The 13,179-nt window shown below is 63.6% G+C and overlaps 1 protein-coding gene across 3 annotated transcripts in view; it reads right to left on the reverse strand.

Moving 5' to 3' along the window:
* Window positions 1-3,571: 3,571 nt before the first annotated feature.
* TFEB (transcription factor EB) overlaps window positions 3,572-13,179 on the reverse strand; it is a 43,752-nt gene continuing 34,144 nt past the window's right edge. For all 3 annotated transcript variants that reach the window (XM_058306707.2, XM_058306708.2, XM_058306706.1), the window contains exons 2-9: window positions 10,299-10,521; window positions 9,958-10,212; window positions 9,009-9,089; window positions 7,166-7,286; window positions 7,018-7,074; window positions 6,491-6,566; window positions 5,675-5,822; window positions 3,572-4,672 (exon numbers count right to left, since the gene is read on the reverse strand). In XM_058306707.2, coding sequence (XP_058162690.1) covers window positions 4,184-4,672; window positions 5,675-5,822; window positions 6,491-6,566; window positions 7,018-7,074; window positions 7,166-7,286; window positions 9,009-9,089; window positions 9,958-10,212; window positions 10,299-10,505 — 1,434 coding nt within the window. In that variant the 5' untranslated portion in view covers window positions 10,506-10,521 and the 3' untranslated portion in view covers window positions 3,572-4,183. The remainder of the gene's footprint in view (window positions 4,673-5,674; window positions 5,823-6,490; window positions 6,567-7,017; window positions 7,075-7,165; window positions 7,287-9,008; window positions 9,090-9,957; window positions 10,213-10,298; window positions 10,522-13,179) is intronic.

Genomic DNA, 13,179 nt, shown 5'->3' on the forward strand with positions numbered 1-13,179 from the left:
GCAACTTGACTTATCCCTCCTGGGGCAGCGTTCTCAATTGAAAACAGAGCCTGGGCACACCCGCTGCTTAAAGAGGCTCTCAAAGGGAGGAATTGCCCATGCCTCCAGGCAGCGGGGAGGATTTTCCAAAGGCCTGATTGGGGGGGAGGGTAGCCGGCTCATCTCCAGCCAGCTCTGCCACCTCAGTTCTGCCTAGCTCACAACGGGGCTCCGGGCAAGTCCCTGAACTGTGTGGGACTCAGTTTCTCCAGGTACAAAGGAGGAGGCCGGAACCCGTGTTTCCCTCTCCAGTCTGCCGCATCAGCCTCAGCGATGTGACCGCAGAAGGGCTGGGCTTGGGGGGCGAGGGGGGGCACCTGGCTGGGCACTGGCTGAGGGGCGAGGGCACTGCCCATCTGAGGCTGCCTCCTGTGTCCCCTCCCGACAGCCCCTCCAGCTCCCTGGCCACCGCCGCAGAGAGGAGAGGGAAGAGCCCCCGGCCTGAGCCCGCGACAGGGTCCTCGCCGGCTGCAGGCACCGCTCCCCGGGCTCACAGAAGACGGATCGCTCCCTTAATCACTCTGGAAAAGAACCCCAAGCCGATATAATATTATAATTAATTAATTCACTAAAAAGGTATTAAATTTCTCTCCCCCCTGTGGATATTATCTGAATTCATTGACCTTTAGAAAAATCACCCTCTAATTGTAACCAGGTCCAAAAGCATTTGCAGGCCGTCCCTTTTACATTAATAATATCTTCCCAGACTCGGCTCTGGCTGCTTAAATATTGTATAAATTCCACTGCCCCCCTCGGAAAGGAGCGAGCAAAGAAAAAAGATGAGGCTGGAGGAGCCCGAGAGGGGGATGGGGGCTGGACTCCCAAGAGGTGGGCGTCCCGGGAGGCGAGGGGCAGGAGGTGACTCAGAAGGGCGCTTTCCAGCAGCTCCAGCCGGCAGGCGAGGCGGCCTGCAGAGACAGGGAGGGCAGGGGTCTGGGGCAGGGGGTGGGGGCAGGAGTGCTAAACCTGGGGCTGCTGTTTCAGGGAGTTCAGGGGGGTGTTTCTGGGGAGACGATCTGGTGTGAGTCAGAGCCTCACGGGAGCGGAAGGCCCCCCGGTGGTGCAGAGGCGCGGACGAAGGCACAGAGGGTGACAGAAACGTGTGGAATTCTGAGCAGGACGCCCGCGCCTGTCTCTCCCCTCCCAGACCTCCAGTCTGGCGTCCCAGACAGCACGCCCCACACGGCATTCTCCAGATGGTGCAGCGGGCCTCGGAGGAGGTGCGGCTGGAGAAGCAGGGGCCCCAGCGCCGAGCAGGGGGGTGGCAGCCCACCCCAACCCACCCCCGCCTTCCATCTGCACGACCAGAAGGGGCCAGGCAGCCCCCTCCAGGGGGTGCACGCCGCACGTCCATGCTCACGCTGCAGGCCTGGGGTCCCAACTCCCCCAGTAAACCAGGCAGCGAGAGGCTGGCAGCTGGTGGGGACAGACAGACGCAGAGACTGGAGCTGAGGGGGCAGGAGCACGGGCTGAGTGCCCCCCACCCTCCTCTCCCTCCAGCTTTGGGGCCCGACGCGGGACCCAGGAGAGCTACAGCTGCTTGTCCTCTCCCGACCTCGCTTGGACCCCCTTTCCCAGACTCCGCTCCCCTCACTTTTGCTCATTCTCAAGCGTCCTCAGTGAAATGAGGGGGCCGGTCCATTCCTGCTTTCACACCAGCCCACTCACGCCACCTCTTTAAAATTAATTCTCCCCGTGGATCCGACACCTGGAAAGGCGCTGTCTGCCCAGCAGCGAGCAGGCATGACGAGGGCATTTAATCGGGGCGTTCAGGACCACCAGGCAGCAACGGGCAGTCGGCTCCACCCCAGCCACAAGTCGGGGGTCGCGCGGGCTAGCCGCGGATTCAGAAACGCCGGCGGCTTGCAGAAGTGCCGGGGGTAACACCTGCTCCTGTCTTAACCAAACCGCAGGGCTGCAGGGGCCCGGGGGGAGCCACTGAGGCCCGCAGGCGGGAAGGTTCAAGTAAGCCGAGCCTCCCGCCCCTCCGTCCCCGGTCCTGGCCCTGCAGCGCCCCCTGGTGGCGGAGCCCCCCTCACACCCTCAGCCTGGCTCAGCCGCCCCCAGGCCCTGCTCCCAGGCTGCAGGTGGTCGCTCCCCGGCCGGAGGACCGCACGGGGCTGGAAGCCAGCAGGCAGGTGGAGGGGGAATACGGGTGGTCCTGGGGGGCTGAGTGAAGGGGCAGGCAGGAGAGAAAACCGAGGGTGAAGGGAAAGACCGAGGAAGGCACCCATGATACAGAGTGGCCGATGGGGTGAGGCCAGATTTCTCATCCGCCTGCAGAACTAGACCCCACCGCGACCAGGGCCCCTGCAGCCAAGCCTGCCCTGCCGGGTGTCTCCCAGCTGCAGTCCAGAGTTTGCTCCAGGAGGGCCGTGGGAGTGTGGGGGTGGAGTTCCAGGGCTAGGGACAGGCCCTTTAACAGGAGGCACAGGCACCCAGGCTGGCTCCAGCTCTACAAGGTCATTCTCCGCCCCATCTGACCTTGAGATTAATCCAGCAGCCTCCCCATTGGCCACACCGCCCGGCCCCCTTTCCTGCTCTCCCCTGGCACAATTAATTGCTCCAACGTTGATTTGATCTCCCATTCTGCACAGAAGAAATTGCCCTCAGCCATTCTCGTGTTATTTTTCTTTTAAGCGAGGCCCTGCGCTGGGAGGGGGGGGCGGTATTTTAGTCCTTCTGGAAAGACTAGGACGCCCACCTGGGTGAAGCCTGAGAAGCCCTCTCCTCCCAGGGACACTCGGGGCTCAGAGCCCCAAGCCCGTTTCCCATGAGGAGAGAGCTCATAAAACCCACACCTTTAGAGGAGAGGCCCTACTGGGTGCTGGGAAGCCTGAAGTGCAGAGAAAGGAGAGGATGTCCCCAGGCCTCACTGCAGGACGAGCCAGAGCAGGGAGCCAACCGTGTCCTGGCCACCTCGGTGGCCGTGCTCTGGCCTCCTCCCACCCTTCCTGTGGTTCCCTCTCACCAACCCCGCAGGACCCGCCCCAGATCCGAGGAAGCTGTCCTGCTAGGGACCCGGAGTCAGCAGAGGGGCAGGCCTTAGCCCCGCCGGGCACCCGGAGATCAGCGCCAGCTGGGTCTCAGGCCACCCGGACAGGAGCAAGAAACTGGGGTGGTTCCCGTGTTGGGGAACAGGGAGAGCCCCCATCCCGAGCCTGGGCCAAAGGCGCCCAAGAGCAGCTCAGGACCTGGCTTAGAAGCCACCCACTCCACAGGCACTTCCTGACTGGGCAGGCTCAGGACGCCTTCAGAGGCGAGGGACCAGCATGGCTACAGCGCCACCTTGTGGCCACAGGGAGGAGCACGCACCCATCAGCACCAAGCCCCAGAGTAAGGCTGCATCTTCCCCGGAGCGCGGCGGTGGGCGGGGACCAAGTGATAGGCGGGTTCCTGTGTCTCTCTCCCGCCACCCCGACCCCTACCAGGCGGCATTCAAACTCAGAACCAAGAAAGGAACCCATTGAGTTGACTCCTCCCCTGTTCTTTGCCAGCCCTAGACCCACTGCAAAGAGACAGGACAAGGGGGTACAAAGCACAGTGTTTACTAGAGGCACAAAGTGGGAACCCTGGGGGGAGCTGCTCTTCCAGCAGAGACACCACACTCTGCCCCGAACTCAGCCCCTCCCTCTCTGCCAGCCCCCCCATCCTCACACCATCGGGTGGAGAGCTGTTAGCACCAAGAAGCGGGGGCACCTGTGTGTGGGGGGTACCAGGCTGGGGGGCAGGCTTACTGCCATCCGAATCCCAGAAAGGCAGGCCGGGACCTGGGACCAGTCACTGCCTCCGAAAAAGAGCTTCCAAATCTCCCTGCTCCGACGCCTTCTCCTTCACTGGTGGGGGTCAGGGAAGGAGATGGAGCCCCCCCTACCCAGGACTGCTGCTTACCTCTAGCACACCCTGTCCTCTCCCTTCCCCTCCTGATTTTTCGCACCTCTGGGACCCCTATCTGCCCATCCCCTCCCAGAAGGCTGCCTGGGGGGCACTGAGCCTAAGTCCAAACAGGGGGTTGGCAGGGGAGTGAGGCAGGCAGGTGGTGGCCCCTTCACACACAAGTGCTGCCTGCAGGGTGGGAGGAGGGGCCCGGCTCCCCCAGCCCCCAAGCTCGCCCCTGTCCCCCAGCGGGGGGCGGCAGCCGGGGTCACAGCACTTCGCCCTCCTCCATGCTGAAGCTGCTCCTGCGGCTGCTGGCCTTGGAAGCCTCGGGGGACATGGTAGAGAAGAGGGGGTCGGAGGCCAGCGGTAGCAGTGAGTCATCCAGGAGCATTAAGGCCAGATCCTTCTTGGACAGGTTGGGGAACGGGGAGCCGTGCTCTGGCCCCAAGGGCTCGGCGTAGCCCACGGGCCCTTCGTCGCCCCCGCCCCCAAAGCTCATGCTGTGGCTGAAGTCCAGGTGGTGGAAGGGGGACGGGGGCTGGGCGGGCTGGGCCGGCGGGGGCGGGGGGGCCTGGGGGGGCAGAGCCGGGAGGGGCTCCGGGTCAGGCACCTCGGCCCCCAGCAGCAGGGCCTCACCCAGGCCCTCTTCATTGGGCAGCTCCTGCTTCACCACCTGCTGGGCCAGCTCAGCCATGTTCATGCCCGACGGGGAGGTGGTCGGGAGGCCGTGCACGCGCGCCTGCATCTCCAGCTCCTGCGGGGGGCAGGGGGGGGGCAGTCAGAAGGCTGGGGGCATGCGTGCGGGGGGGCACCCAGCTCCCAGACCCAAGTCGCAGCCCTTGCCTGCTCCCTTGAGGCATCTGAGACCACAGAATGTCTCGGCTGGAAGGAAGCATAGGGGAGCTCTAGGGAGTAAGGTCTTCTCAAACTACAAGTTGCAACTCATTAGTGGGGGGTGAAAACACTGTCGTGAGTCTTGACCAGCTCTCCCTGTCCTTTTTAATTGAAACAGACTTGCCTAGACTAGACTAGAAGAGAAACTATCAGAATGTTCGGCACCTCTTAAGGATCAGTGCTCTCTCTTGAGACTTTGATTTTGTGTGTGCTGGGTTGTAGTATAAACTATATTACCTCCTACGAGAAATGGCCCGAAAAAGTGTACAAGATGCAGTCCAATCACCCTTTATCTAGAGAACCAGCCTCAGGCTCAGAGAGGACAAGAGAGCTTGAACACAGGGCCTCGAGTGGAACCCGGTGCTCCAGGCAGCAGGACTGGCTCTCTCAAGCTGCTGCTCTTTAGTTTGCCCCTGTGGTGGTTCTTAGTCATCTACCAAATATTTCTAGCTCTCTGTCTTCTGGGCACACGATAGGTTTGACTTTCCTGCTCCCCTGAGATAAGGTGTAGGTGTACACTTGCATTGACCAAAAAAATGTGAGGACACGTGACATGTGTCACTTTCAGTGGAAGTTTCAAAAGCCAGTTCTAGATTTGTCTGTCCATCAGCCTGGACCCCAGAATGAGGGTCTCACAGAGCAGAACCCCCAACAGACATTTGTTGCTTAAGGGCGCTGACCTGTGGGGACTGTTACTGCAGCAAAACGTGGTACACCCTGACTGATACATCCCCCTCCTTCGTGGGCACCCTTCCCACGTCTCCAGTGCCACATCAGGAAAAGTACGGACTCCTGGGGTCAGAAGCCGGCTCCGAAGTCAGGGGTCAGAGCCACCCAAGAGGGTCAAGTTCAGGGGCCAGACCTGGATGCGGAGCCAGAGCTGCTTGTTGGTCATCTCCAGGCGCCGAGAGTGGTTCTCGAGCTCGCGGGACTTCTGCAGGTCCTTCTGCATCCTCCGGATGTAGTCCACGGAGGCCTTCAGGATGGTGCCCTTGTTCCAGCGCACGTCCCTGCGCAGGCCAGGCGGAGTCAGAGCGCCCCCGAGGAGCCGCCCTGTGCTCAGTGGGCGGGCGGTCGAGCCCTGCTCGACCCAAGAGGCCCGCGCTGCCTGCCCCTGCTCTGCCGCGGGCCCGGCCGCCCCCTCGGTGGAGGCGGCTGATCTCGCACCACACGGAGCAGCCCCTCCCAGCCAGCTGTCACCACCGCCCACCTCGCTCACCCGGTGGAACCAGGAGGAAGGGCGCAGCCCCTACCTTTCCGCTCGGGCGGCCGAAACCTAAGCCCTCCTTAGCTCTCACCAGCCCTAGTCCGAGCTACCTCCAGCCTCTCTACCAGCCCAAACTTGCCCAGCGTGCCTTCTCCTCCCAGAAGCCTCCTTTGACCCCAGCCCCACTTCCTGGCCATCGGCCACATCTTTTTTTTTTTTTTCATTTTAAAAAATTCTGAGTCGATCATTCATACAGGAACATTCATAAATAAACGTATAGTAAAAGCTGTGAACTTAAGGCCACATCTTTTTGAGCGCCCCTGATTTAGAAGGGGGCGGGGTCTTCTTGCCTTAGAAGGAGGAGCCGCTCCCGGGAGGGTGGGCCCTCTTCCCAGCCCTCCCCTGCAGCGTGCTGGGGGCAGGGAAGGCCTGCGGCTGCCCTCCCCGACCCCGCCCCCCGGCCCTGCTTACAGGTCGTTGGCCTTGGGGATCAGCATTCCCAGCTCCTTGATGCGGTCGTTGATGTTGAACCTCCGCCTCCTTTCGACTAAAGGTAACAGAATCTCGAGCGGGCGCAGTTACAGGCAGGGGCCCTATCTAGGGAGCAGGGCCCAGCCCCGGGGGGTGCCTCAGGGCAGCTTAGATGGAGCCCTGCTGGGCGCTCTGGGTGACCAACCCGCCAGGACCTCTAGGGGGAGGGGGCAGGGCGGGGCACAGGCCAGGCCCAGAGCCCAGGGTGCCAGGAGCAGAGCCACCCGCCCCGCAGGCTCCACAGGACCCCTTCTGCGCCGGGCACCCAATAAGCTCATTCACTAGGTCCTAGGGACTGGGTGCCTATCATTCCAGAAGCCCCCCCCACTGCCCTCCCAAGGAGGACTAGTGGACCGAGGGCTGAGCCTGCCTCACGCCCCCAGGGCGGGAGCTGGCCTGAGGCAGGGAGCTGGGCGGGCAGGACTTTCTAGCCAGCCCAGTGGTGGGGGCGGGCAGGGGGGACTCACTTAGGTTGTGATTGTCTTTCTTCTGCCTCTCCTTGGCCAGGGCCCGGCTCTCGGCATCTGCAAGGGGGGAAGAGGGAGAAAGGAGCTGGGCGGGGAGGGGAAGGAGGGACGTGTGGGGGCTGGGGGCGCAGGGGGGAAGGGGCGGTACCTGTGAGCTCGCGCTTCTGGGTCAGGTCGGCGGGGCAGGAGCTGCTGGTGACACCCACCAGGGACGGTGTGACCTGGGGGTCGCTGCTGTACACGTTCAGGTGGCTGCTGGACAGGGGCAGCTGCGGGACGAGGCAGGGAGGGGGGCCTGATAAGCAGCCCCCTCTCCACGGGGAGTCTTCCCCAGGACGGGCCGTCCCAGGAACAGCCGCATCCAAGGACATTAGAGAAAGCCGGCTGTCCCCCACCCCCAGCTTTAAGGAGCCTGCAGGCAGCCCCACGGGCCCACCTAACCCTGACCCTAACCCCGGCCGCTCTCCCAGCACTGAAGCTGCGGATCTGCAGAGGCGAGGGGAGGCAGCCGCCCCTGCCCTCGGGAGCCCCTGGAGTTATCAGAGGAGATAAACGCAGAAGGGTCCCGCCCTCGGCATTAGGGCAGCCCCGGGGAGAGCTGCCTCCTCCGTTCCCGAGTTCCTGGGAGGTTTTCCAGAGGACAGGGACTGGAACTGAATCCTGATAGAGGTGAGGAGGGGACACAGGCAGCGGGGCTGGACAGGTGAAGAAGGGGAGGCCGGGCAGGACGCCACACTTCCAGGCAGCCTGGGGCCCGCGGGGGGCGGGCGAGGCAGCCTGGACCCTGGAGTGCCTTGTTTGACTTACAGGGACAATGGCTCGGGGACGGGCAGCCCGTGTGCCTTTCAACAGAGGCCAGCCAGGGACAGAGCTGAGCGTGGAGAGCTCTCCCCAGCTCCTTCCAGAAACAAGCAGGGAGGCTCCAAGACTTCCCCGTAGACACACCCCACGTGGACCCAGGCGCCGCTGCAGGCCCCAGCCCTCCCGCCCCAGCCCTCTTGCCCCAACGGGCTGCAGGTTTCAAACCCAACTGGTCCTGGCCAGATCCTGCCAGGCGGCCTGGCAATGTCACCCGGCAGCGGGGGCAGAGGCTGCGCCTCCTCGGTGGCATGGGCTGGGGGCGGGGCAGGGGTGGCAGGATCAGGGCTCCTGACGGGGCCTCGAGCAGAGCCGGTGCGGCGCCAAGGTCAGCGCCTGCTTCCCATGTATGAGGTTCCAGGGTCAGTCCCGGAACCTCCTAAGGGAGGGGAGAAAAACTTACTACAGATGGTAATTACATATAAAAAGAAAGTTTAAAGGGGGCGGGGTGGGGTGCACCAACCGTTCTACCTGCTCAAGGTAAATAAACCCTTGTCACACCTTGCACAGAGCATGCCCTCAATGTCTTGCCTCCTCTCATCTTCCCATCATCCCCTGGGTGGATCGCATCACCCCATTTCGTAGCTGAGGAAGGTGAGGCTCAGTGGTTGAGGCCGTAACAAAAGCCAGTCGCCAGGCCTCTAGCTTCGCAGCCCGGCTCTGCCCACCTCACCTCTGCTCAGGAGAGCCAGGAGGCTGCCAGAGGGGCGAGGCCGGCGACAGCACCCACTGGGGTTGTGCCCGCTGGGCCCTGGCCCCCACAGGAACGCGTCCGCTCCAGGCCTTCCTGCGGACACCCTGGGCCGTTTCTGTCCCGAGCCACGGCTCCCCTGCTGGAATGCTCTCCCCGCCGCCTCCCTTCTGAGGCCAGTGCCTGTGACACCACAGCCCCCCCAGCTGCCCAGCCGCCCCCGCCCCCGCAGGAGCGGGCGCACAGGCCGAGGCGCGACTCCTTCACCCGCTGGCCACGGGCCCTCGTCACGCCGTCTCATGGGGCAGTTCTCATCTCTGCAGTGAGATGCCGGGGCTGCCGGGGGGGCCTGTGTCTTGCCCTCTCTCCAGGCCCGGGGCCACCGTGAGACCCTCGGCCCTGCCCGACCCGACATCTGCGTGCCCCGGCCCGGCCGCAGTACCGTGTTGGGCATCTGAATTTCGGGGTTGATGTAGCCCAGCACGTCATCCAGCCGCATGATGTTGTCGATGACATCGTCAAACTGGGAGGGAGAGAGAGCCGTCAGGGGAGAGCCCTGGGGGAGGGACAGGGACAGAGGACGGGGCCTGGGACAGCCACCGCGCTGGGGGACAGGGACCCCGCCTTGCCCAGTGCGCTCATCTGGGGCTGGAGGAAGCAGGCCCACAGCGGGGAGGCGCTGCCCAGGCCCAGAGGCCCCCAGGGAGCTCCCTTCACACGCCTTCTTCTGGACATGGCTTTGTGTGTTTGCGGGACCTTCCTGTGGGAGTCTCCTGCTTTTCCCCAGCACAGCTTTTAAATTGGGGGTGCTATTCCCCCAGGAGGGCGGAGCTCCTGGGGCAGGCTGTCTCCCCCCTGACTGGGGCTCCTGGGGCTGGGCTGTGTCTCCTCCCTCAGACTGGGGCTCCTGGGGCAGGGCTGTGTCTCCTCCCTCAGACTGGGGCTCCTGGGGCAGGGCTGTGTCTCCTCAGACTGGGGCTCCTGGGGCAGGGCTGTGTTTCCCCCATCAGACTGGGACTCCTGGGGCAGGGCTGTGTCTTCCCCCTCTGACTGGGGCTCCTGGGGCAGGGCTGTGTCTCCCCCTCTGACTGGGGCTCCTGGGGCAGGGCTGTGTCTCCTCAGACTGGGGCTCCTGGGGCAGGGCTGTGTCTCCCCCCTCTGACTGGGGCTCCTGGGGCAGGGCTGTCTCCCTCTTCTGACTGGGGCTCCTGGGGCAGGGCTGTGTCCCTCTTCTGACTGGGGCTACTGGGGCAGGGCTGTCTCCCTCTTCTGACTGGGGCTCCTGGGGCAGGGCTGTCTCCCCCCTCTGACTGGGCTCCTGGGGCAGCGCCTTGCCTCTGCCGCTGGGCGGGGCATCGCAGGAGCAGAGCCCGGGGCCGCTCCTCACTCACCTCCCGCTCGGGGTTGGAGCCGATGTGCAGCATGGCCATGGGGCTGTTGGGAGCACTGTTGCCGGCAGAGGAAGACAGCACGTGTCCGGCCCGCACCCCTGGGGAGGCGGCGGGCGGGGGCTTCGGGGAGCCCTGGGCAGGGCTGATGTGGGCAGCAAACTTGTTACCGTAGGTCTCCGACAGGTACTCCCGCACCTTTTGGTCTCGGGACTGCTGCAGGTGGTAGGAGGTGGGGTTCTCCAGGTAGGACTGCACCTGGCAAGGGGGAGGAGACAGGGGCTCTAGGGGCCTGGGACCGGTAGGGGCGGGGGGCGGGGGGGGCAGACCCAAGCAGCCCCTACCTTCAGCACCTCCCCGGGCACAGGCGGTGGAGACTGGAAGTGGACGGGGGTGTTGATGGCCGAGGTGGGCGCGGCCCCCATCTGCTGCTGCTGCTGCTGCTGCTGCATGTAGTGCATGACGGCCTGCTGCTGCATGCGCTCCCGCTGCTCCTCCTGCTGCGCCTGCTCCCGCATGAGCTGCATGCGCAGCCCGATGCGCGACGCCATGGCGGGGGCCGGCTCCCTGCGGAGGAGCGGGCCTTGAGGCTCTCGGCCTCTTCCAAGCCCCGGCTCTGGGGGATCACGCCCATTACACAGAAGAGGACACCGAGGCGCGGGAGGGGGGCTTGCCCAGGACCACCAAGCAAGCGTGTGACGGGGCTGAGACTCAAATCCGACGTTCCTGACCTCCTGGGGCAGAAATGGAGACTCCCTCTCGTTCCTTCCTTTCTGGCGGCAGCCCCTGAAGCGTGGGCCCAATCTCGGTCGCCCTCCTCCCCTCAGCCCGCCTCCTGATCCTGTCGGATCTCACCTCAAACCCTCAAACACATCCTCCACTGCCACCACCACCGCTGCCACCCGTGTGGGCCCACCCTCCACCACCTCTCATCTGGACGCGCGTCTCCGGCTCCGACGCGCTCCGGCGTGTCCCTACTTCTCACCTTCTATCCTCAGCCCGCTACCTGGGGGGTCCGGTCAAAGCCCGCGTCAGATCACATCCCACCTCCGCTCAGAACCCTCCATGGCTCCCACTGCGCTCGTAAAAGCCGGTGCCCCTACACCCACCCCACACTCCCCGCTGGCCCCATCTCTCCCGCTCTGCCCCTTGTTTCGTGTGCTCCAGCCACACCAGCCTTTGCAATTCCTCAGACATTCCAGGCTCCCAGCTGTGGTGGCACTGATTACTCCCTCTTGCTTCCCCCTAGACACCATCACGACTCACTCCCCCGCCTCCTTCAAGGCTTGAGTGCCACCTTCTCAGAGATCGCAACCCCCCCCTCCACTTTTTTGTCTCTGTACCACTTATCACCATCACAAATACTATGCATTTTTACTTAGTTATTTCATTCGTGATCTGCTCCCACTAGCACTGCCAGCTCCCTAGAGGGCAGGCATTGTCTGTCTTGTTCACTGCTGTACCCTCGGTCTCTAGCCCAGTGCCTGGCAATGAAGGTATGAAGGGAATGAAGAATAGGTATGACACAAGCTGTGGATTCGGCAGTGAGTCAAGTACAGTGCCTGAGCTCACGGCATCTGCAGAGAAAGCCAGGTCCACAGGGAGTTATAACCCTGTGAGTGGGAGGCCACTCTCCAGCCCCCAGGCGTGCCAGGGCCCGGGGTGGGCTTCCTACCACGCAGCACACAGCCCTGTCTTCCCAGGTCTCAGTGAGATGGGGGGACGCAGGCCCCCAAGCCTCGGCAGGAAGCAGGGACAGGCCAAAATGAGGGCACCGGCCCTTGTTCACTGAGTGGCCCCGGGCAAGTCCCCTCCCCTTGCTGAGCCTCAGTCTCCCCATAAGCAAAATGAAAGGGGATTTCTAAGGTCCCTCCCGGTTGGGATGGTCTGAGACTCAGAGATGCAAGGCACCCAGGGTGCTCCAGAATCCACAAGGGTCCAGGCAGGGGCTGGAGGGGCCTGTCTGGGAGCTACTGGTATTGCAAGAGGCTGAAGAGCTGGACAGATGGGGACTTGAATCCCAGTCCAGCCAGTTATTTACTGTGTGACCTTGGGGAAGTTACCTAACCTCTCTGAGCCTCAATTTCCCCATCTATAAATGGTTTCTACTTCAGAAGGTTGGTGAGAGCATGAAATGAAAATAATGTGTCTTGCACAGTGCACAGCACATGATAGGCTGAGTTGGTGGGTCATGGACCAGCGCGCAAGTGGCAGAGGTAGAGCTGTGTCCCCGGGGCCCTCAGAGCGAGCCCCAGACCTGTGGAGGTGGCGAAGGAAAGCAGCACGGGCTGACACGACCTGTTTAATGCCAGCCATCAGACTAAGCCATGAGCATTAGTGGAAGGTACTGGCCAACAGCCGGCGAGTCACACAAGTGATAACTTGGATTTATTTGAGCATTTACTGCATGCAGAGCGCTGCTCCACGCACTTTAACCCCAAACAGCCTTCTGAGGTATTTTTATTATTCTCCTTTTACAGAGAAGGAGACACGAAGGCCAAGGGAGGTGGCGTATCTCGTGGAGGGAACAGAGTTGGCACCCAGTCTCAGGCAGGCTGGCTCCGGAGCCCACGCTCCAGCCCGTCCCGGGGCGCCCTGTGCCTCCATGCAGAGCTGGGGAGGGGCTCGCCCCAGGTGGCACGGCTGGTGCAGCCAGAGCCCGCGGGGAGCCCGAGCATCCTGCCCCCCCAGCCCGGGCCCCTTCCACCTCCCAAGGGGGCTCGCCGTCCACTCTGCAGGCGTGAGCGAGACGGCCCTTCCTCACCTCCCTTCTCTCCGAGGCCAGGAGCAGGAGAAGGGGCTGCCGCAGCCTCAGGGGTCTCTCTGCCCACCTCCCACCAGGGCAGCCTCGGAGAGAAGGGAGCAGAGCCCGCCCCCATCCCGCAGCAGGGACATGGCTGCAGCCACCCCCGAGCCTCTGCCCACCCCGTGCCCGCTGCTCCTACAGAGGGCTCTCCCTGCCCCTGTCCCACCCCCACCGCCGCCCCAGCCCTCTCTCCAGCCCACGGGTCCCACTCCCCTCGCAGCTGCACCCCCTACCCGTGTGCACGCCAGTGCCGGGCAGCCCCTCCTCAGGAGCCATCTGGCTTTCGATGGGCCTGGGCTGGGGGAAGGAGGGCGCCGGGCCTGGCAGTGCCAGCCGGCTTGCGGGGAGTGGAGAAGCTGGGAGAAGAAGAAGCCTCTTGTTTCCCTGGACAAAGGGCCAGGCGCCTGGGCTGGCTGGGC

This window comes from Dasypus novemcinctus, chromosome 11 (assembly GCF_030445035.2).
Source record: "Dasypus novemcinctus isolate mDasNov1 chromosome 11, mDasNov1.1.hap2, whole genome shotgun sequence".
Classification (NCBI taxonomy): domain Eukaryota; kingdom Metazoa; phylum Chordata; class Mammalia; order Cingulata; family Dasypodidae; genus Dasypus; species Dasypus novemcinctus.